At 47.3% G+C, this 21,798-nt stretch overlaps 1 protein-coding gene across 1 annotated transcript in view; it reads left to right on the forward strand.

Annotated features, from left to right (window-relative positions):
• The window catches only part of CACNG3 (calcium voltage-gated channel auxiliary subunit gamma 3), an 83,650-nt gene extending 62,148 nt beyond the window's left edge, over positions 1–21,502 (forward strand). Inside the window, exons 2-4 of the mRNA XM_055339390.1 lie at positions 9,845–9,928; positions 14,657–14,797; positions 20,434–21,502. Coding sequence (XP_055195365.1) covers positions 9,845–9,928; positions 14,657–14,797; positions 20,434–20,945 — 737 coding nt within the window. The 3' untranslated portion in view covers positions 20,946–21,502. The remainder of the gene's footprint in view (positions 1–9,844; positions 9,929–14,656; positions 14,798–20,433) is intronic.
• The last annotated feature ends 296 nt before the right edge of the window (positions 21,503–21,798 follow it).

A 21,798-nucleotide genomic window follows, 5' to 3' on the forward strand; every position in this document is an offset into this window, starting at 1 on the left:
CACACTTCTGATTTTTTTCCCATGTTATTTCAGTGCGGTTTGGTAAAAGTCAAATATCAGGTAATTTCCAGTTCGCGTTCTCTTTCTGTACCCGTGTTTTGCTGGTACCCCAAAGGCATGCCTCATGGGCCAATCCTGCTCCAGTGCCTATGCAGTTCTAGGTGCTATGTTGGGTGCCAGGCTGTGAAGGAAAGCCAGAGGACAGGATGGTAGACCAGAACCACCTCAGCCTGGATGGATGGGGCTCTGGGCTCTGGGACTGGCTAGGACCTGAGCTTTGGGCTAGGCTGGTATTCCAGTTGGACCTGCAGTTAGCCAAATAATTAAGAACCAGGGAAAGCATTTTGCCCCAAGCCCCCACAATGGGCTGATCAAGCAAAGTGCCCAACACCAGCCTCTTCAGAAATAAAGCAAGCCTATCAACTGGGTGCAGAGAAGGACAGGTGGCTCCCATAGTCCCTTTCTCCTGGCTAAATTTTCTGTACTTGGTTCCAAGACAGGACACTCTCTCCATCAGGCATCTCTCTGCGTGGATGTGGGAGGACTCTGGCTGGCTTGCCTTTCCACCCCCAGTCACCAGCTACTTCTTCAAAGGGTTCACTGTGGCTTTCAGGGACTCCTCTGAGCATGCACTCTGTTCCCACCCCTCTGCAAGCTGCTGGCGTCCAAAGAGGTCTTTTAAAACTATAAATCTGACTGTGTTTCTCAGCTACTTAAAGCATCATCTGGCTCCTTCACAGACCTGCTCTCCCCCTACTCACCTGTCTTGGTTCCAGAAATGCATTGAGCATCATCCTTCCCCAGGGCCTTTGCATATGTGATGCTCTCTTCCTGGAGAGCTCTTTTCTCTTATCTCCCCATGGTTGGCTTCATCTTGTCACTCAGGCCACCTTCTCAGAGGAACTTTCCCTGTCCACCCAATCTGATGATTGTCCCTCCCTGAGTCACTCCCTCTAGGGTTTATTATTTCCATGATACTGAACACTTTGAAATTACCTTTTCCTTTTTATAGAAACTTTTGTTGCATTTATTCTTTGTTCATGGTAGGTCTCCCTGTTAGCATATAACAGCCTTGGGGCACCTGGATGGCTTAGTCAGGTAAGCGCCTAACTCTTGATTTTGGCTCTGGCCATGATCTCAGGGTTGTGGGATTGAGCCCCGTGTCAGGCTTCATGCTCTGCACAGAGTCTGCTGGAGATTCTTTTTCCCTCTCCCTCTGCCCGCTGCCTTGCTCGCACTTTCTCTCTCCAAAACAAATAAACAAATAAAAAATATATATTTCATAGCCTGGAGATCCAGACCTATCTAGTTCACTGATAAACCCCAAGTGCCCACAACAGAGCTTAATGCAAAACAGGCACCTCAGTAGACATCTGGATTAGGATGTGCACCAACGGCAGCTCAGTAACATCAGAAGAGGATGTTTCTTCCTACTGAACTCACTCACTCCTTGGTTCTCTTACTAGAAGCCGTGAGCCGTAATTGTTATACCCCGTGCTCCATCGTGCTCAGACTGATCAGGTTAGTGCAGGGTCCCCACTATCCAGAAATTCATTACCCAAATCCCTACACATGGTAGGTTGCATGGACAAGCAAATTCTATGTACATTAATGGCCTCACCACTTACAAAACCAGGCTCAACGAAAATACCCTTCCAACCCCATTCCACACACGCCCCCACCCCATGTCCTACCCTGTAATTCACAGTCTTTGTCTGGCAGCCTCTCTCTGATCGTCAGTTCTTGTCAACATGGGACAATCCAATGCAAATAGAGGCAAAACGATTGCAAAGTGAGATTGTGTATCTAGCAAAATACACAGAGCTTCGTGGTAATGGACGTGAGGATGACGTGCTATGCCAGCCGTGGGTCCCCTGGAGCTGGGAAGAGGGACACCCATTAGCAATGCAAGAAGGAAAAACCAACAAAGAAGGATGATGTGCTAGGCACATCCAAGTGATTTGAATATCAAAGGATTAAGAGGAGCTCTTGAGAGAATAATGATGTACTCAAATATTTTTTTGCAAAAAGGACCTACTTTCTGATCCTGTTGTGAAAGTCATACTTTACAATCCGGCTGGGAAAGTGAAGGATTTCATGTGGGACTCTCATGTGATTTTTATCAGAAAAAAATTATGTCCTCTTCCCAGTGAAAATCAACACAGTTTACTCTTTTGCTTATCCCAGTGCATAGTTAGAAGAGATAAGACAAAAGAAACATGTTCTTATAAGTGATGGTTTCGTTTTCAAGATGAAAGTGGAAGCACATCTTCAAACATCATTATTTACTATGAAATTAAGGTCCCTACTTTGAAGAGGACTCACCTGACGGGCGGTAGTTCTCAACCTCAGCTGAGCAGTTAGATTCATCTGGGAAGCTTTGAAAACTCCAGATATCCAGACGGATTAAGTAGGAATCTTGGGGTAGAACAGAGAGCAGCAGTGTTTTCTAGCCTCCACCCCAGTAATTCCAATACTCAGCCTGTGTTGAAAACCACTGTGTTAAACTCTGTAATAAACACCGGCTGTTATACCAAGAACCCAAACATTCTTACAGTCAGGCAGTTACTTTTGCTGTCTGAAGTATTCCCGGTGCGTAGACAAACCTGATGTTTGTTCTTTCCTGATTCCTCAAGGCAAAGTCATCACAATGGGGACCTAACAAAAGACTTCTGTCTCTGGACCCAGTGCTCTGGTCTCTAGTTAGCCTTGGTTTTGAGCTCTGAGCTGGACTTTGGGAGTTTGCAATATGGTTGCCCCAGCTGGGCTGGTGGATGTGATGGGTGCCAAGGTCCGGGCACTGGTTTTGGCAGGGTTTCTGGGCTGGACCAGGTTCTGGGCACTGCGTTGGGCTGGATGCGCTGGCTAGGGGTGCCCACCCTCACGCTGAGCACATGGTAACTGTCCAGAGACTATTCAGAAGTGATGTCCCTTTATTAGCTTGAGGGGTGCCACAGCCACCAAATTCTGCCCCAGGACCATCAGTGTGGGTTATTTACAGTCCAGAAGAGGCAGATGTGGAGGATCTCATCTAGAAGGTTCTGCCGATGTTGGAGGAAGGACATTCAGGGGACAGCAGCCCCTCCGAAGGGTCTCCCTTCAGGACTACAATCTTGAGAAGGTCGGGGAAGTAAAGTAATGCTTCCCCATCCCAATCTGTCTGCTCTGGATCCAGTATTTCCAGACTTAAGCCCAAAAACACTGAAGCAGAGCTGTCTTTAGATGACCCAGAAAAGCTCTATCTGGCCCTTGCCCAAACTTGGCATAGCAGGTGGTTTAGGCTTGTTCTCTCTACAGTGTGACCCGGTAAATCCGCCACAATAGGGCCCTCATTCACCCCGCTGGCCTCCCTTCTGTTCCTCAAAGTAACCAAGCTCATTCCCACCTCAGTGCACCTCCGCCTGGAGAGCCCTTTCCCTGACTCTTCGCATAACTGGCTCCTTCAATTCATCCAGGTGGGAGCCCAAATTTTCCCCACCAGTACCACCACCATCACCACCACCACCACCACCACCACCCACCCTGCTCACCGTCTGCCCCTACCCCATGCATGATCACCATCACATCATCCTGTTCTGTTTCCTTCAAAGCCCACAAGGATCTTTTTCATCTCTTTACGAATCTATGAACTCTCCCCAATGAAAATGTAAGTTCTGAGGCCCAGAATCTTCTGCTTTGGCCATTAGTAAATTCCTAGTGAAGGAGAGGGGAGGGAAGGACTAAGGTGGAACCAACAGGTCTTCACAACCCAAATCTCATACCTGCCCTACCTCAGTTCCCACTGCCTTACCATATCTCCGCTGGAACCACTGGATCCACCTCCCGGACCAACCACCACTGATGCTCTCAACATCCTGGGTTACTCTGTGTTCTCAAATGCCTTTTCCTCTCCCACAACAACACTCATGCTATTGCACACTGCCTGAAGCAACACGCCTCCCTTACTTGACGATCTTTTAACTACCCTTCAGATCTCAGCGTAGACATGATTCACTCAACATTCAGTTAACAGAAATCACTCTACCAAGTAACAGGTGAGTGAATTTTCAGGGATGAGGGAAATGCTTTCACTTTCAATCTTATGCCTTTCTAAATATATTGTTTGAATTTTCCATCTATGAACACCTCTATTTTAATTTAACAGGGATTATCGGAACATGGGATAATGGACTGCTTCTTATTTTCCCTGTGATACTTCTCTGCATTGAAAACTATTCTAATCAATGTTATTCTTAAATGTCAGTACCACAATGACTTAATTATCACCGCTTCCTTGTGTCATTTAGTATCTTGGAAGAAGCCACCTGACTGAGTTCTTTCATTCATTCTAATATTTTCTCCAGCAAATTGCCTTGAGCTTTTCAAATAGAGTGTTCTCTCACTTGGAAAAAAATGATAATTTTGTTCTATTTTTTCTATTGCTTGTAACTCTTTATTCTGTTTTATTTCTTCTTGCACTAGAACTTGTAGAACCATGGTAAATAACAGAGGTGATGGTGAGCGTTCTATCTCATTCTTGATTTTAATTGGAATATTTCTAGAGTCTGACCTTTTATTTTATTTAAAGACTTATTTATTTATTTAAGCGAGAGAGACAGAGAGAGCACGAGAGAGATGAGCAGAGAGGTGAGGGGGAGAAAGTCTCAAACAGACTCCCTGTTGAGTGTGGAGCCCAATGCAGGGCTTGATCTTGCGACCCAAGCAGGACACCTAACCAACTGAGCCACCCAGGAGCCACTCTAGGAGCTGACCTTTTAGAAGGATTTTTGGTTGAGAGGAAGTCCCCTCCCCCTTATGAAAGACATGTTCTTCCATTGTCTGAGCCAGAGATGAACCATTGACATAATCTTTTCTGTGCAGAAAACCAGTCTACAGGGATCCCTGGGTGGCGCAGCGGTTTGGCGCCTGCCTTTGCCCCAGGGCGCGATCCTGGAGACCCGGGATCGAATCCCACGTCGGGCTCCCAGTGCATGGAGCCTGCTTCTCCCTCTGCCTGTGTCTCTGCCTCTCTCTCTCTCTCTCTCTCTCTCTCTCTCTGCGTGTGACTATCATAAAAAAAAAAGAGTGGATTTGCTTTAAAAAAAAAAAAAAAAAGAAAACCAGTCTACAATTTATTCACTTCAACATGTCAGGAACTCTGCCCTGGCTCTATCTGCCATTCCAGACCTCTTCCTAGGGTCCCGGGATCTCATGATCCTGGGGTCTGTGTGTTCTCTCCTAGCTCTAACATCTGCCCTACCCTGTCTTCCCATCACCTTTCTCCTGTTACCACCAGTTCTGTACCCAGACCAACCACCACTGTTCCTCCTCCTGGTTGACCACATTGCTGGGTTCTGCTTCTTTCTGCCCCAGGGCCTTGGCTTAAACTGTATTGGGGGCTAGCACTTGTCCCTGTGTCCTGACTTCATCTTTGCAGGGTATATGTTTTCAACATCTCTCTTGGTTCTGGCCTCTGCAGTTTGTGGGCAAGACCAACCCCATCCTATTTTTCTTAGATTTACTGAGATGGGGAAATACTCCTGAGAAAATGTAAGTGAGAAGAACAGCATGATCTCAATTTTATAAAACCATTTGTGTGTGAAAGCATGGAGGGGGGAAGAAAGTCTGGAAGGAAATATACAGAAATGCTAAATAGTGGTTATTTCTGGGAGCTGGCAATATGCTCCTTGTATGAATGGCCAAGTTCACTTTTTGATGAGTATATGACTTGTGATGCCAGCAGCTTCGTCTTCAGCGTGGAGTCTTCCTCAGGGAAATTCTTGATTCCTTTTCGTTTTATATTGCTTTTTTAAATCTCATCATGGCACCAATGTGTCTCTTCTGGTCCTAAAATACCTACCAAAACCAATGGTAGTAATAGCTATAATTTATTGAGTTCTTACTATGTGCCAAGAGCTGTACTAAGTGGTTTACGTCATTGTCTGATTAAAAGAGTACGTGCTGAGAATACCGACCGACAGTCTATCTACTCTTAGAGCCTCAGCTAATTCTCGTGACAACTCCACAATGTTGTTATTATTACTATCATCATTCCATAGAAGAAACTGAGGTTTGCAGAGGTCATTTGCCATAGATACCTCATGCGCCATAGGGCCAGGTGGGGAATTTGGCCAGCTGGAAACGTTGTGCCTGGTCTACAGGGGGCTGCAGGTGCCCAGCTGCAGGGGACTGTTTATACATGGAAATGTGGGACAGAGTTCCCCCTCTTTTTAAGAGAAGCTGCAAATGAGGCTTTCATGTGACAGATCCTGAATTTTAAATTGCAGCAGCATATTGATTTAAAAAATATACAACAAGATAGGCATTAAAACACTGCAGGTAAAAAAATAAAACAAAACAAGCAAAAACATCAAACAAAACATCCCATGACCCAGATTTGCCCTAGACATTATGTCCTTTAGAAGAACCAGCCTGGATTATGTCCTCTGGCTCCCGGAAGGCCCAGCCTCCCCTTTTTTGTGCTACCTCCCAGGACAGGGCTCTTTAGACCACAGATCAGCAAAATTTTCCTCAAGCAGATAGCAAATACTTTTGTCTTTGCAGTTTCTGCCATAGCGAGTCAGCTGTGCCATATTGGGTGGAAGCCGTAAACAAATGGGTACGGTTGTGTTTCAATACAATCTTGTTTACAGACACTGAAATTTGAATTTCATATAGTTTTTTGCATGTCATGAAACGATATTCTTCTTTTGCTTTTTTTTCCCCAGCCATCTAAATATGCAAAAACCATTCTTAGCTCAGGGGCCTAAGAACAGGTGGCAGGCTGCTTTAGACCATAAATACTGGTGAGACTTTCTCCAGGAGCTTCTGATGTTTGTGGGCTCTAAGCTCTAGCTTCCAGCTGACCTACACCACGTTGGGTAAGGCCTTTTTCACAAGCAAGTGCAGGCATGTGTGAGGCTCCTTATTCCCAGGTGGTTCTGACTGGTCTATCTTGGCAGTGTTCACATATCATCTTCAGCTGAACCTTTTATTCCTATGAAGAAAGCCTCTGTGGGGCACCTGGTGGCTCAGTCAGTTAAGCATCTGCCTTCAGGTCAGGTCACTATCTCAGGCTCCTGGGATCAAGCCCCTGCATCCATCTCCCTGCTCAGTGGGGAGTCTGCTTCTCCCTCTCCCTCTGCCCCTCCCCCACTCATTCTTGTGCACTCTCTCTCTCTCTCTCAAAAAAAAAAAAAAAAAAAAAAAAAACTTTAAAAAGAAAGCCTTTGGGATCCCTGGGTGGTGCAGTGGTTTAGCGCCGGTCTTTGGCCCAGGGCGCGATCCTGGAGGCCCGGTATCGAATCCCATGTCAGGCTCCCGGTGCATGGAGCCTGCTTCTCCCTCTGCCTGTGTCTCTGCCTCTCTCTCTCTCTCTCTGTGACTGTCATAAATAAAAAATAAAAAAAATAAATAAATTAAAAAAAAGCCTTTGTGGTGTATGTCAAAAGACTAACAATAGTTGGTCCCATAACCAACCACTGCCTTTGCCCTGCTGGGTGGCCCCCAGTGTAGATCAAAAAACCATTAGTTGATGGGAAAACCACTGGTCCAGTTCATTGCCACAATCAATAGCTGCAGACAGATCACAAAATTATCATAAAGCCACCTGGCAAAGGACATTTCGGGAAAAGAGTACAATTCACAATAGTGGTTAAGAACTTTGGCTTTAGAGTAGGGCTGAGTTCCATTTGAGCCTACCACTGATTGCTGTGTCCCTTCACTACACCTGTTTTCTCACCTGTTAAAAGGGATCAAGATACCACATAGCTATCCCATAAGACTGTTTTTTTGTTTAAGATTTTATTTATTTATTCATAGAGACTCAGAGAGAGAGAGAGAGAGAGAGAGAGAGAGAGAGGGGGGCAAAGACAGAAGTAGGCACCATGCAGAGAGCCTGACGTGGGACTCGATCCAGGGTCTCCAGGATCATGCCCTGGGCTGCAGGCGGCGCTAAACCGCTGTCATAAGGCTGTTTTGAGAGCTATAGAGGATAAAACACATAAAGGTCTAGGATGGCACCTGGAAGGTGGTATGGGCTCAGCGTGTGTGACTTAATCTGATCTATTATCTAGCTAGCTGGAAGGGAATGGGCTTTATAAACTAAGAGGAGTATGTAAATGGAACTCTAAAATCTAAACAAGAGGGGTGCCTGGGTGGCTCTGTTGGTTAAGTGTCTGCCTTCAGCTCAAGTCATGATCCCAAGGTCCTGGGATCAAGCCCATCATCGGTTTCTCTGCTCAGTGGGGAGCCTGCTTCTCCCTCTACCTCTGCATGCCACTTCCTCTGCTTGTGCTCTCTTTCTCTCTCTCTCTCTCTCTCTCTGTGTGTGTGTGTGTGTCAAATAAATAAAATCTTTAAAAAAAATAAGATCTAAACAAGAAAAAAATGAAGTCCTTTTTTTCATATCAGGGAAGAAATTATGACTGTGTTTCTTCCAAAAATATCCTTGAGTCCGCAAATCTTTTCTCCAGAACCCCTCTTCTTGGTTCTGAATCCATTCTTTGCCTGGTGGGCAAAGAATCAGAACTGAGGGGATGCTTCACATGTTGCACCGCATTTATTGGGAAATGCCTCTGGCTTGGAGCCTACTTACAGCAGGGGTTAAACGCGTGGTACTCATTATTATAAGATAATTATTGACAGAATAATAATGGGTGCCATCCATAGTGCAACAGTGAAAACCACAGGCTTTGAAGCTTGGATTCAGATATCGATTCTTCTCCTCTCCAGCTGCGATACCTCAATCTCATCTGTGATCTGGGTTACCTCATCATCAAATGTCAGTATTAATAGGCCCTACCTCCCAGTGCGGTGGACAGGAGTAAATGAGAGAAGGGATGTAAGTTTTCGGCCCTGTGCTTAGCCCACTGGAAGCATTTAATAAATGCTGGCTGCTATTACGGCACACCTAGAGTTTTGCAAAACTATCTCCTCTTCATATATAGCCTTATTTAATCCTTACAGTAGCTGGGCTGGAAAAAAAAAAAAAGGCTAGATCTGCATGATCAGCAGTCGAGGACACCACGCTGCCCCTTCCCTCCAAACCATGTTCTCAGACCAGGACAAGAACAATGATGTATAATTTCATGCTGTGTTATGGTGAGGAGTTCTGAAACTGTTGTCATTTATAAGAACTGGCAGAGCCATTAGATGCCCCAGAGATCAGTTAATTGGCTAGTTAACAAACACCCACAAGGATTATCAAACACCCAGGATGATTTAAGTCAAACTGATATTGAAGAAAGAAGAGGAAGCAAATGCTGGCAGTTTCCCCAAGATGCACCTGTGCATTCTGTGAGGGAAGGGGTGAGGGGACGGACAGTCCTGTGTCAGATATGAGCAGTATCAGGGACAGTGGGCTACTCCTGAATCTATGCCCGGGATCAACACCTGGGAGTCAGCAGATCTTGACTGGAACGCTGGCTCTACTACGTACTATGTGAGCTCAAGCAAAATTCTTATGCCTGGTTTCCTCATCTGTAAAAGGGAAAACTAGTAGATACGAGTTCCATTTCCTTCTCCTTTTTTCCCTCACCAATTGGTGGTGGTGTGGGGGAGGATAAATAAGAGAAGACAGTCCTCATGATGAATGATTGTGTTCGTAGCTATCTGCCCTTCTCCGTAGATTCCCAACATGATGCAAAATCTAGGAAGCAGACTTTCTAGGAAATAAAGTCTTCTGCTTCTCTCTTCCTTTCTCCTGTACTGGTCTCATTTGCGCCCTAGGACACATGCTGATGAGCCAATGTATGCACAGCCCGCAACAACCAGGGAAGGATCTTCACTGGGGGGGTGAGGACCCAGGCTCACCCCAAGGCCTCTGGCTCTTCCCCCCCAGCTCAAGCCCAATTTGTTTCCACAGGGGCTTTCCGAGGAGTGTGCAAGAAAATCGATCACTTCCCTGAAGACGCTGACTATGAACAAGACACAGCAGAGTACCTCCTGCGTGAGTCCCCACTTCTGGGTCTCCTCTGGATGGGGTGGGGGCGGCCCTGCAGTCACCCAGCTGCCTCTGAGGCTCCTTGGTACCCACCCCTGGAAATGGATACCTCCAAAGGAGCTCCCGGGGACCTTCGACACTAGGCAGAGACATTCAAGTGATTTTGATATCTAAGTCTTTTTAATGTCAATGAACTAGAAATAGAAGGGGGAAAGTGGGTAAGTCAAAACTGAAAGATTCTTTTTAGTCTGCTTAGGAGAAAAATCTAAGGAGTTTTCAACTAGAATACAAGTTTTCACCTTCCAGAGAGAGCTGAGTTGAGGTGCTAATGGGTGAGGTGCTAATGGGTGAGGTGCTAATGGGCACGGTCCTAAGGGGCAAACCTCGGTAGAATATACGCAAACCCAAATTCACCTCTCTGCAGTTTCAATCCCATTGTGGCAGGGCCAGAGTCTTCCTGGGGTTGTCCCAAGGTTGGTAACCTGGATGCGACATGGGACTGTCATAAATACACACGGGAGGCAGCAGAATGTGGTGGCTTAGTGCAAGGGCTCTGGGTTCTGGTTGACCTGGGCTTTTAGCCCCGTCTGACTCTTTCCTGGCTGCGTTAGACCTGGGTCAAACTGCTTAACCTTTCCGTCCCCCAACTGTCTTCATCTAGTCAGAAATGGAGATGATAACATCATCCACGTGATGGACTCTTGGAAATTAAATAAGCTCACGCACATTACGCTCAGCCCAGGGCCCCGCATGGAGTCAATGAAGCAATTAGCTTCGCTCTTTTTTGTTGCACGGGCCAAGCAATAGCAAAGTCCAGCTGCAGGTATGGCCTTGACGTTGATCTGGGCACAGAGGGACCATGGGATTTAGTGTCATCTACGTGTAACTTCTTCAACAAAAATGTGTGTCAGGTTCACTCAAAAGAGAATTTCAAAGGACTGACCAATTTACTCTGAGGGAATGTCATATGCAAGGTTTGCCTCTTTGGGTTTTTGTCTTTAACCACTCTAATAAATAAAAACTTCAAGAAAGCGTCCTGTTCAGATTAGGTTTGTAACTCATAGCCCAAGAATAGTGGTTTTAAAATTACAACCATTTGCAGCCCTGCTCAGCCCTGTTAGTCTGCAGGTGGGCTGTAGGTCTATACGTGGGCCTTGAACCCTATAACCACATAAGTGGTAGTAGGGTCAAGTAAGAAAGTCATTTTTGAGGAAATTTTTAAAACATAAATATACCATTTCTCTTTTTCTAGTCCTTATGAGACTACTGGGATTTACCCAAATGCCTCCCAGGATTTGTACCAGCTGCTCAGAAAAACGTGGTATGGGGAACACAGGTCACATTTAGAGATGCTGGCTTTCTATTTGGACCTCCTCTGAGGAATGGCTTTACAGTCATCTCCAGTGGGGTTTTACCAAGTGCCCATCATTTGTCTTCGTTTTTCTTCCCTCCTTTACTGAAACACTGTGCCGTTTGCCCTGTTGGAGGCGAAACAGAGCTTTAACTTCTATTTCACAACTCTCAGCATTGATTTTCAGTTCTTCACTGATTTTCAGTTCTTCCCAGAGGTGGATTGCTTTTCTGACAATATATTTTGCTCCCCTCTGGGAAAGTGCGGTCCTCGCTGCCATCCCACGGTCCACACATGCTTCACCATTAGTCACAGGACCAGCCAGGGGCATGTTCCCACAGGGCTCTCTGGCCCCTCCAATGTGTGAGCTACCAGCTTCTGTGGTGACCACGCTGTAGTGGGACGGGGACTCAGCACATTGATTTTTCTGCAGTTTCCTCATTCTCAAGTGCTGTCAGGGCAGACTACAGCTTTGTCATACAGCATAAGGTTTACTGGCCCATCCTATTGACGAGACACTCTCCATGGTGTAGCACTGGACTTAGCCAGGTCCTGCTCCAATGCCTGCTCCGGGTAGAATTATAATGAAACAAGATGCACCCCCAACTCCTAAGACTTCAACTTAACCCCAGATGGTTTGCAGAGAAGGAACAGTAGACGAAGGAAGGCAAGGAAGGGATGGGAAAGGCGGAGGGGGTAAGACAGTAAAACCTTTTTATTCTGAAGCTACCATGTGTCCACTGAGCTAAAATAAACATAGAGTAGATCACACTGGCTTGGCGAAAATGGCAGCAGCAAATGTCCTGAGGCAGGCACCTGCAACCATGTATCTCATTTGTGGGGTAAAGAGTGGGCTCTGGCCACCAGTCAGTTGCCACAGGCTTACTGCAGCCACCTTCACACATCTTATAGCCACACATTTCAAATTTGTGCTTTTATAACCAACCCGGTTCAATAGCTTCAGATGTTCAGATTGTTTCCTTTAGGCATAATCATATTTTAATCATACTTTGGAATTAAAAAGATTTTTTGGGTACTTTTTAAATCAATTATACTCATTACATTGAATATTGGAGCGATTCCTGCAAATACACAATGTAAACGAACGCTTTAAAGGTTTGTTCACATTTGAGTTCATTTGAAACCACTGGAGGCAGATCAACCCCTGATGTTTGGGGTCCTGGGGTCCTGGGCTGAGGGTCCAAATGGAAACCCATAGGTCATATGTGTAAATGTTGAGAAGTTATAAATAAGCTATGTCCATAGTTGGGCTCATGTGCCCACCTAGGACCCCAGGACCCCCTCCGGGGATACCCCTCAACCTAGGGACTAAAGGTAGCAGAAGGTCCAGCCTTTCCCAAAACTTCACCATGGAAGCAGAAGGATGGGGAGGACCCTTTTATCAGGCCCTGGGTCTACCTGGATGCCAACACTGGGTGATTTGGGATGGCTATCTTTAAGCAAGCAAAAGGATGCTTTCATTTTCTTCTCATTAAGAGAATATCACCCCTGTGTGCCCTCAGACCCTCACCCCACTCCTCCATCTCCCCTCCCAGGCAACCCTGTTAGCTAAAGCAGTTAAGAGTCATAACATTATAAAAAGAGGTTGGTAGTTGGTACATAAGCACCTCCGTGCAATAGGGAATAGAAACAAGGAGTTGGGTCACCATGAATACAGGACTTGAAAGCCTTGAACTTTTGGCTTTGAAATGTCTAACGCCAAAAATGAACTTGCAACCCTTTCTGCCACCCACTATACCTGCACGTGCCCAGTGGCATTTTGGGTGCCACCATGGGCTCAGCGGCGGAGCACAGACATGGATGTGGTTCTCAGCTCTTGTCGCCCACCATCCACTGCCAATTCAGGTGGCTTTACCTTAGAAATGTATCCACAACTTCTCACCATCTCCAGCCTACCACCCCGGACCCAGCCAGGCCCAGCTCAAGTCTGGTTCACACAGCCCTTGCAACCACAAGAGCTCGCCCTTCCAAGAGCCCTCACAGAGTTCAATGTTCTCCTGTCCCCGTTTTGAAATGTTTAATAATTTTGGAACAAGAGGCCTTATATTTTTGTTTTGCACTGGGTCCTACAAATTATGCAGCTGTTCCTGCCCGTCAACTCAACTGGCTTGTGAGCCCCATGAGGCCAGGGACTCTTTTGTATACCAATGAACACAGAATTTAATTCAACTGGTATATTCTGGTCTGGACATACCAGGAAATACCCTTATATACTGGTTGGGCGAATACGACGATCCGCACCATAGGACTCCTCCCCCAGAACCTTAGGACCTCTCCATGATGCTGCAACTGAAGAGTTAACTCAGGAGCCTCCAGGAGTTGCTTCAGGCCCTCAACCAGCCTCTACTTTGAACAGCAACACCTGTGCCCTTGTGGTTGTTACACATTTCCACTGGTACCCCAGGACCCAGCACAATGCCTGCATTCATTCACTGTTGAATGAATAAATAAATTCATTTGTTCACTCAGTGACTGAGTGGATATTGAGTATTGCCAGACCCAGTACTATGCAAATGTAGGTGCATATTGGGAAAGGTTCTGCATTTTGGTGAACAGCGTGTGATCTGATGGGAGTCTCTGGATGTAGAACTGGCACCGTAATTGGCAGGGTCCAGTGCACATGAAAATCCCAGGCTCCTTAGTCAAAACACAGGCAAAAAAGCTTTTTCTTCTATTCTTTCTTTCTTGATCTGTTATGATACCTTTTATCTGCTATTCAATGTCACACTCCCCTGGAGGGCACAGAGACACTCAAGGGGTAAACGCATAGCTTTGCAGGTGCCTGGAGCTTGCTCCTAACCCTGATTCTTCCTTTGTTCATGCTCAGCCCCTACCAGGAATGAAGGCTGGCAGTGATCATTGGTTGGGGCAGGAGAATGGGTAGCTAAGGTCCCATCGCAAGGAGAAGGGAGAGTGGGCAGGTGGAGAGATGACGGGTGGTAGGGTCAAAGCTCCAAGCCCCCCAGTGCATGCTCCATTGACTCATCAGACTTTACTTATAAAACACAATGCAGGGGGCACCTGTGTGGTTGACTGTGTGACTTTCGATCTCAGCTCAGGTCTAGATCTCAGGGTCATGAGTTCAAACCCTGCATAGGGCTCCATGCTGAGTGTGAAGCCTACTTAAACACACACGCACACACACTTTGAAGATAAAATGATTAAGAATTTCAGGATGGTGACTGTAGAGCATTAGCCTCCGGCACAGGGCCCTGAGCTACCATACTGGTCTCACGCTCACGTCAGATGCAGGCTCTCTCCTGCTCATGTGCTGTTTTCCCCTTGGGCACCCCATGCCTGGAGTGGGTGGAGCCTGGGGCTGGCCAGAACACAGATGGAACCTTCTCCCCTTCTCTCCACAGGGGCTGTGAGGGCCTCCAGTGTCTTCCCCATCCTCAGCGTCACACTGCTCTTCTTTGGGGGGCTCTGCGTGGCAGCCAGCGAGTTCCACCGAAGTAGACACAACGTCATCCTCAGCGCGGGCATCTTTTTCGTCTCTGCAGGTGAGCATCTGGCCTGAGATCCTCACAGACACCAAACCCAAGCCCAGGCCATGAGGACAATGCCATGTTATTTAGGATTCTGTGCAGGGAAAGAGCTAGAAAACACTCAACCCGTGTTTGAGTCAAAGACTTCCATTAGACCCAAAGATGCTGACATGCTAGGGTGGCATGATGGAAAGGCAAGAGGAGATAGAGTGGCAGAGTCAGCTCAGAGACACAGAGAGAGGCTGGTTAGTAAGAGAGTGTGAATACAGTTGACCCTGGAACAACACGGGTTTGAACCGTGGGGGTCCACTTATACATGGATTTTTTCAACAAATACACATGGTCATGTAAATGTATTTTCCCTTCCTTCTGATTTTCTTAGCACATTTTCTTTGCTCTAGCTTACTTTATTGTGAGAATATAGTATAGAAGACATACGACATACAAAGTATGTGTTAATTGACTGTTTGTGTCTGGTAAGGCTCCCAGTCAACAGTAGGCAATTAGTAGTTAAGTTTTTGGAAAACCAAAAGTTAAACACAGATTTTTGACTGGGCGTGGGGGTCAATACCCATAACTCCCCTGTCGTTCAAGAGTCAACTGTCTATGCTTGCATATAAGGGGCAGGGGGCATGTGCAGTCTACGAGAGACTGTTCAGTATATTTTAACGGGGATCAGCTTTCTGTTCTTTTGAGCACATTTCCATATGTCTCTGGCCCTTTGAGACTTGGCACAGCTTTCCAAGGGCTCAAATCCTCATATTGTTCGAGACGTCTCTGGGAACAGGGTAAAAAGCCAGCAGCCCCAGAAGACCCCATACCCAGGAAGACCCCATAATCAATAGCTGGCCTGACCAGAAGGTGGCAAGAGAGATGAGAGACAGTCTTAGTTCACAAAGGGGTCCCAGGCTCTACCTTTTCTCTCCTCCCTCCATCTCCGACCTTCTTCCTCCTCCTGCCTCATGTTCCTCTCTTCCCCCTAGATTTCCATCCCTCCTTCCATCTCTTTACCATCCCTTTCCACCCTCACCCCTCAATCAGTGTCATCTGGATGAATGCTTTAGAGAAGCAAAGAACAAGGCAGGGTTGGGTGAAGAGGCTCGACTGTAGTGGTGGCCTTCAAACTTGGCCCAGTGAGACTAACTTGGCCGACTATTTATTGGGATGAGAGCAGTGGGAAAGAAAATAAAATGGTGGGTAAGAGGGGCTTACCCTTAGGATGTGAATTCTGACTCACCTGTCGAACCTTGAAAACCTTTCTGACTCCCTATACTCTGGTTTCCTCAACTGTACAATGGGAACTAATAATAGTATCCACTTCATGCTGTTGTTGGAAGGAGTCTGAGCATAAGAAGCACAGTATTATTTTCTTTTTTTTTTTAGTTTGTTTGTTTGTTTGTTTGTTTTAATCTCTATACCCAATGTGGGGCTCAAACTCACAACTCCAAGATCAAGAGTCGAGGGCTCTTCAGACTGAGCCAGCTGGGGCATCCCAGTATTATTTTCTAGTATTGGAAAAGCAAAACAATATAGTTCCGAAGTCTGAGGCCCAGACCCTGCCCCTCTAAGATCTTGCCCCATTCCTTCCCCACTGTTTCCCTAAAGAAGCTGGACTGAAACCATCTCTGAGTCTCTGGGCAATTCCAGCAACAGACCAGGGAGAAAGCTGCCATCTTGCCATGGGGATGTGGTCAGCCCAAAGGTGGCCGTGGGCCCTGACCACGCTCTGTGCAGACTGATGGTAACAACTGGCCAACTCGGATTTGTGTGGCTTTGAGGCACTTTTTAGTCGCTGGTGGCCCATCCACACCCCCTGGGCTCTGACTGACCTGGAGGATAATGCATTTGCTTCGGGTTTCCCATACAGGAGATCATTATTTTGTCCCCCAAGGGGATTGTCAGGAAGGAGCATGTCACCAGCAATTTTTTTCTCACAAGGGGTGCTCTGAGAGATGGTAGGTGGATCAGACACATGAGAACTGCAAAACATGAGGGGCAGCCATGAAAGCCCTCAGGGGACACCAGAAGCTTGGGGTCTGTTCCTAGACACCCCCCACCTCCCCAAGGAACCTCAAAAAGCTTCAGTTTTTCCACCTATAAAAGTTTCAGAAGATCCCACAGTCTCTAAGGCTCTTTTAATTCTAGCTGTTCTAAGGATCTGTGGTTTGGGCCAGTCAAGAACCATTATTGAGCACCTAGTACAGGGCAAGCACCGTGCATAATGGTGAAAAGCATGAGCTCTGAAGCCAGGCTGCAAGGTACAAATCTTGGCTCTACTACTCCCCAGCTGGGTAACCTTGAGCAAGTCTCTTAACCTCTCTGTGACTTAGTTTCCTTATCTGAAAAGTAGGGGTAATTATGGCCCAGCCCCTTGAAGCTGTTAAGAGGCTGACATGAGTTGGTACATGTAGAAGGCCTAGGACAGCACCTGGCACACAGTAACTGCTCACTTCATCATAGCAGCTGGTAGATACATTGCACTATTTAATTCTCACGCCAACTCAGTTCACTTACTCATTCAGCAAATCTGCACTGCACTCTTGCTATGGTCAGAGTCTGGGCTAGGACATGGGGCCATAGCAATGAACGAGACCAGCCTAGATCTGCGCTCATGGAGCTGGCAGTCTGGCATCTGGGAGGAAGTGATTGCCCACCTACATCTCATTCTTCCTAAAATCTATTACTGAAATCTAAATCCACCATGGCCAAGAGACGGTCCTTGGTTCAAATCCCACCTCTACCATTTCCTATCACTGTCAGTGTGGGAAGTGATGTATCTTCTCTGTGGTCAGTTTCCCCACCTAGAAAAGAGGGTTGGGGGCACTTGGCTGGCTCAGCTGGAAGGGCATGCGAATCTCGATCTCAGGGTTGTGAGTTCGAGCCCTACGTTGGGTGTAGAGATCACTAAAAAATAAATAAGCTTTGAAAGAAGGTTAACTTTTTTTACGGCAGGTCTGTTGCAATAATTGAGATGGTGCCCATTAAGACTTTGCACAGTGCCTGGCACGTGGTAAGCGCCCTATAAATAAATGGCAACTCACTTGGCTCCCTGCCACCTCTAACGTGGTCTGACATCTAAGTCTCTCTTTGAATTGCTCCCCTCCGCTCACCTCATCAAGACTTCCTTTAGGGGGGCAGCCATGGTGGCTCAGCGGTTTAGCGCCCCTTTGGCCCGGGGCGTGATCCTGGAGACCCAGGATCAAGTCCCAGGATCAAGTCCCACGTCAGGCTCCCTGCATGGAGCTTGCTCCTCTCTCTGCCTGTGTCTTTGCGTCTCTCTGTTTCTCGTGAATAAATAAATAAAATCTTTAAAAAAAAAAAAAGACTTCCTTTAGGGGCTTCCCAAACTTTGCCACCAAAATTTCCCTGCTGGCAGAGGAGAAAGAAAACGTGGCCCTGGGGAGTTGAGGGGCATCTCTAGAAGCCGCCTTCAGTGAGCTGAAATGTCTTTGAAGTCTGTCTCCCATTTACACTTAAAAATTCATGTGAATTCTGCTCTCTCCTCCTTATTATATCCGTGTTCATTTTAATATAAAAGAATGTGTCTTCCCTACTAATCTTCCAGCCGAATTGACACTCCAGAAAGAGGAGCAGTGTTTTATCCTGTGGTCCTGCAGCCTGACACAGGGCTGTCTGTGTTAGCCCCCATATTTAGAAATAGCTCAGTGACTAGAACTCACTGCCCACCTGCTGGGCGCCTGCACAGGATAAGCCAAGGGGAGACAGGCAGAAGCAGGCCCCCACCCTGCCTTCTGGAAGCAAGCCCTAGATGGAGAGTGGCCAGAGATCATATTCAAATACTAACTCCCCTAAATGCCTGTGCAACCAGCCAGTCAGAATAGCACTGGAGCAGAGCCCTGCGTCCCCAGCAATGCCTGGCTTTAACCCTTTAGTTGCTGGACTGTGGAGAGATCTTGGGGACCCCTGGCAGAGTATGGGGCAGTAAGACTGAAGGAGGAACACAGGCGGCCACTGGATATGGTTATTTACCAGCTGGTGCTAGGAACTGTAATGAGGGCCAGCCTCCATTTAGCATCACCTAAATTTGGAGACAAGGAGGTGCCAGCTGATATACCAACCTCCCTGAGTCATTGTTGGTATCAAGGCCTAGATGAGGCCCTTGAAGAAGAGACAAAAAGAGACATGCCACCTTTGGAATAGTTATGTGAGAAAGATGGGGCGCCTGGGTGGTGCAGTTGGTGAAGCATCTGACTCTTGCCTTTGGCTCAGGTCATGATCTCAGGGTCATGAGATCGAGCCCCATGTCGGGCACTGGGCTCAGCAAGACTCCTGCTCCAGATTCTCTCTCTCCCTCTCTCTCTTCACCCCCTCCCCCCTCTGCTCACTCTTTCTCAATAAATAAATAAATGAAATCTTTAAAAAAGCATAATGTGAGAAAGGTGGTTAGGGATAATCACAGCCCTGGGCTCTCAGGTTCTATTGCTTTCTTACCACTCCCTAGAGAATCAATTCACCTCCAAGTGTCTCCTTCCATGCCTCTCCACTGGCACTTGAGGGACGCTAGATCTGGGGGCCCTGCCCACTTGGGACTGCAGCTGCATGCTCCCCAATTCCCAAACAGCAGCTAATCTAAAGCCTTATCTTATCCTCTGCAGATAAAAAGTTTTAGGAAGCTACTGTCCTTTCCCCTCGGGTTCATTAGTTCCCCAGACTGCAGGGGCAGACCCACCTATGTCCACCAGACAGCTGCATTTAGACTCGCCATAAGCACGTCCAGCTCCATTATTCACATCTTTCCCCTTCTCTAAACCTGTTCTCTCTGCTGCCTCTTACTTTAGCTCAAGATGCCACCAACCTCCTCATCAGCCACGCGAAAACCCTAGCAGGCCATTCTCCATCTCTTCTCGCCCCTATAGTTTTGCATCTCCCAGCGCAACCCTAGCCAATGTCACCTTGTCTTCAAACCCCAGTGGCTTACCTGTTCCATCTCCCTTTGCTCCCAAGACATTGTATATGTGTCTCTGATAGAGCCCTTACTGTATTTTGCTCTAATTACATTTATGTGTCAGTCTCTCCTACTAACGGCGAGCAACTCAAGGGCAAGGACCTGTATCTCCCTTCATTTTACCATCCTCGTGATTAATTGCCAAAGAGTAGGGTGTTTTTTTTTAAAGATTTTATTTATTTATTAGAGAGAGAGAAAGACTGAGAGCATGAGTAGGGGGAAGGAGAAGAGGGAGAAGTGGACTCCGCGCTGAGCAGGGAGCCAGAGCACGAGACTCCATCCCAGGACCCTGGGATCGTGACCCAAACCGAAGGCAGACACTCAACCGACTGAGCCACCCAGGTGCCCCCAACGATTAGGTTTTGATGGAATGAATGGCTTGTAAGAGAAAACACATGCATCCTGAGCTCCGCCACACCTGCTGTAGGAATAGGGTATATTCTGTAGCTGAACCAGGCCACCTGGGAGTGAGCAGAAGAATTCCTCATTTCCCAAGGAACAGACCATTCAAGAAATGGGTGAGACCATGCAAGAAATGGCCGAGAAAACCCAAATGGGTTGGGTTTCCTGGTGATAAATCCATTCTCCTGTCTTCCTGTTCCTGATCTACAAATCTTTCAAGGCTCAAAGAGACAGTTCCCTCGGAGGTGTATAAAAGATGTCTTTTTCTCTTCCCTTCTCTTAGGGTTAAGCAACATCATCGGCATCATAGTTTATATATCAGCCAATGCTGGAGACCCTGGGCAGCGTGACTCCAAAAAAAGCTACTCCTATGGCTGGTCCTTTTATTTCGGGGCCTTCTCTTTCATCATCGCAGAAATTGTGGGAGTCGTTGCTGTGCACATCTATATAGAAAAACATCAGCAGTTACGTGCCAAATCCCACTCGGAGCTCCTGAAGAAATCTACCTTTGCTCGCCTTCCACCCTACAGGTATAGATTCCGGAGGCGGTCAAGTTCCCGCTCCACGGAGCCCAGATCCCGAGACCTGTCCCCCATCAGCAAAGGCTTCCACACCATCCCTTCCACTGACATCTCCATGTTCACCCTCTCCCGGGACCCCTCAAAGATCACCATGGGGACCCTCCTCAATTCCGACCGGGACCACGCTTTTCTACAGTTCCACAATTCCACGCCCAAAGAGTTCAAAGAGTCGCTGCATAATAATCCAGCCAACAGGCGCACCACGCCCGTCTGAACTTGACCTCTGCCCTCTGGCCTCCACCCCAGCACAGCGTCGGGGGGCAGCGTACAGAGGCGGTTTTGAGGTTGCATGGCATGGTCTTCGTGATGGTATTACTTTTTACAAAGAATGAAACCAAATGGACTCAGCCCTCTCCCACACTCGGCCCCTGGCCCTCGAGTCCTAACCCCCCGACCCCTCCATACCTCTCTGCCCCTGGTTCCTCCCCGACTTTTCAAGCCAACCCCACGATGTCATTTCTCTCTCTGTGTATCTGTGCCAGATGTTCTCCTCTCTTCCTTCTTTACTGGAAGGACCTGCACATTCTTCCCTCCTTGGAAGAGGACTTTACTCAAAGTCATGGGTGGTGGCTGGGGGGGATCCCCGATTCCCCAGGCGCGTGCAATTGTCCCCATTGCCCACTCACACAAATCCTCGGGACACCAACCGCCCAGGTGGCCCTGAGGGAGGCATTCACCTTTACGTGTTAGAAAAACATGACCAGAAATCAAAGATGTCAGAGCCCCGAAGCAGCTAATGTAATAAGCACTCATGTTATTAAAGGTTTTGCCTTGTTGTAACCAACCAAGCTGGGGGTGTTTTGTTTCTTCCGGCTTCTTCCTGCACAGACTCGCTGCCTGCTACGGAACTAGCTCACCTGTGTGTTGGAAGCTGAGTTTTGCTCATCACACTCTAACCACCAGGAGACTTTCCCCGACACCCCATCACCCCTTGAAACCAGCAAAGTGTCCCCACCAATGTCAGAGTCGGTGTGTCCCTCACCTGAATCTCTGGGGTCTAGCTGGGGGCAAGCATGTGTTAAAAAATTTGGCTCTGGGGGCACCTGGGTGGTTCAGTTGGTTAAGCG

This window comes from Nyctereutes procyonoides, unplaced genomic scaffold (assembly GCF_905146905.1).
Source record: "Nyctereutes procyonoides isolate TBG_1078 unplaced genomic scaffold, NYPRO_anot_genome, whole genome shotgun sequence".
Taxonomy (NCBI): Eukaryota; Metazoa; Chordata; class Mammalia; order Carnivora; family Canidae; genus Nyctereutes; species Nyctereutes procyonoides.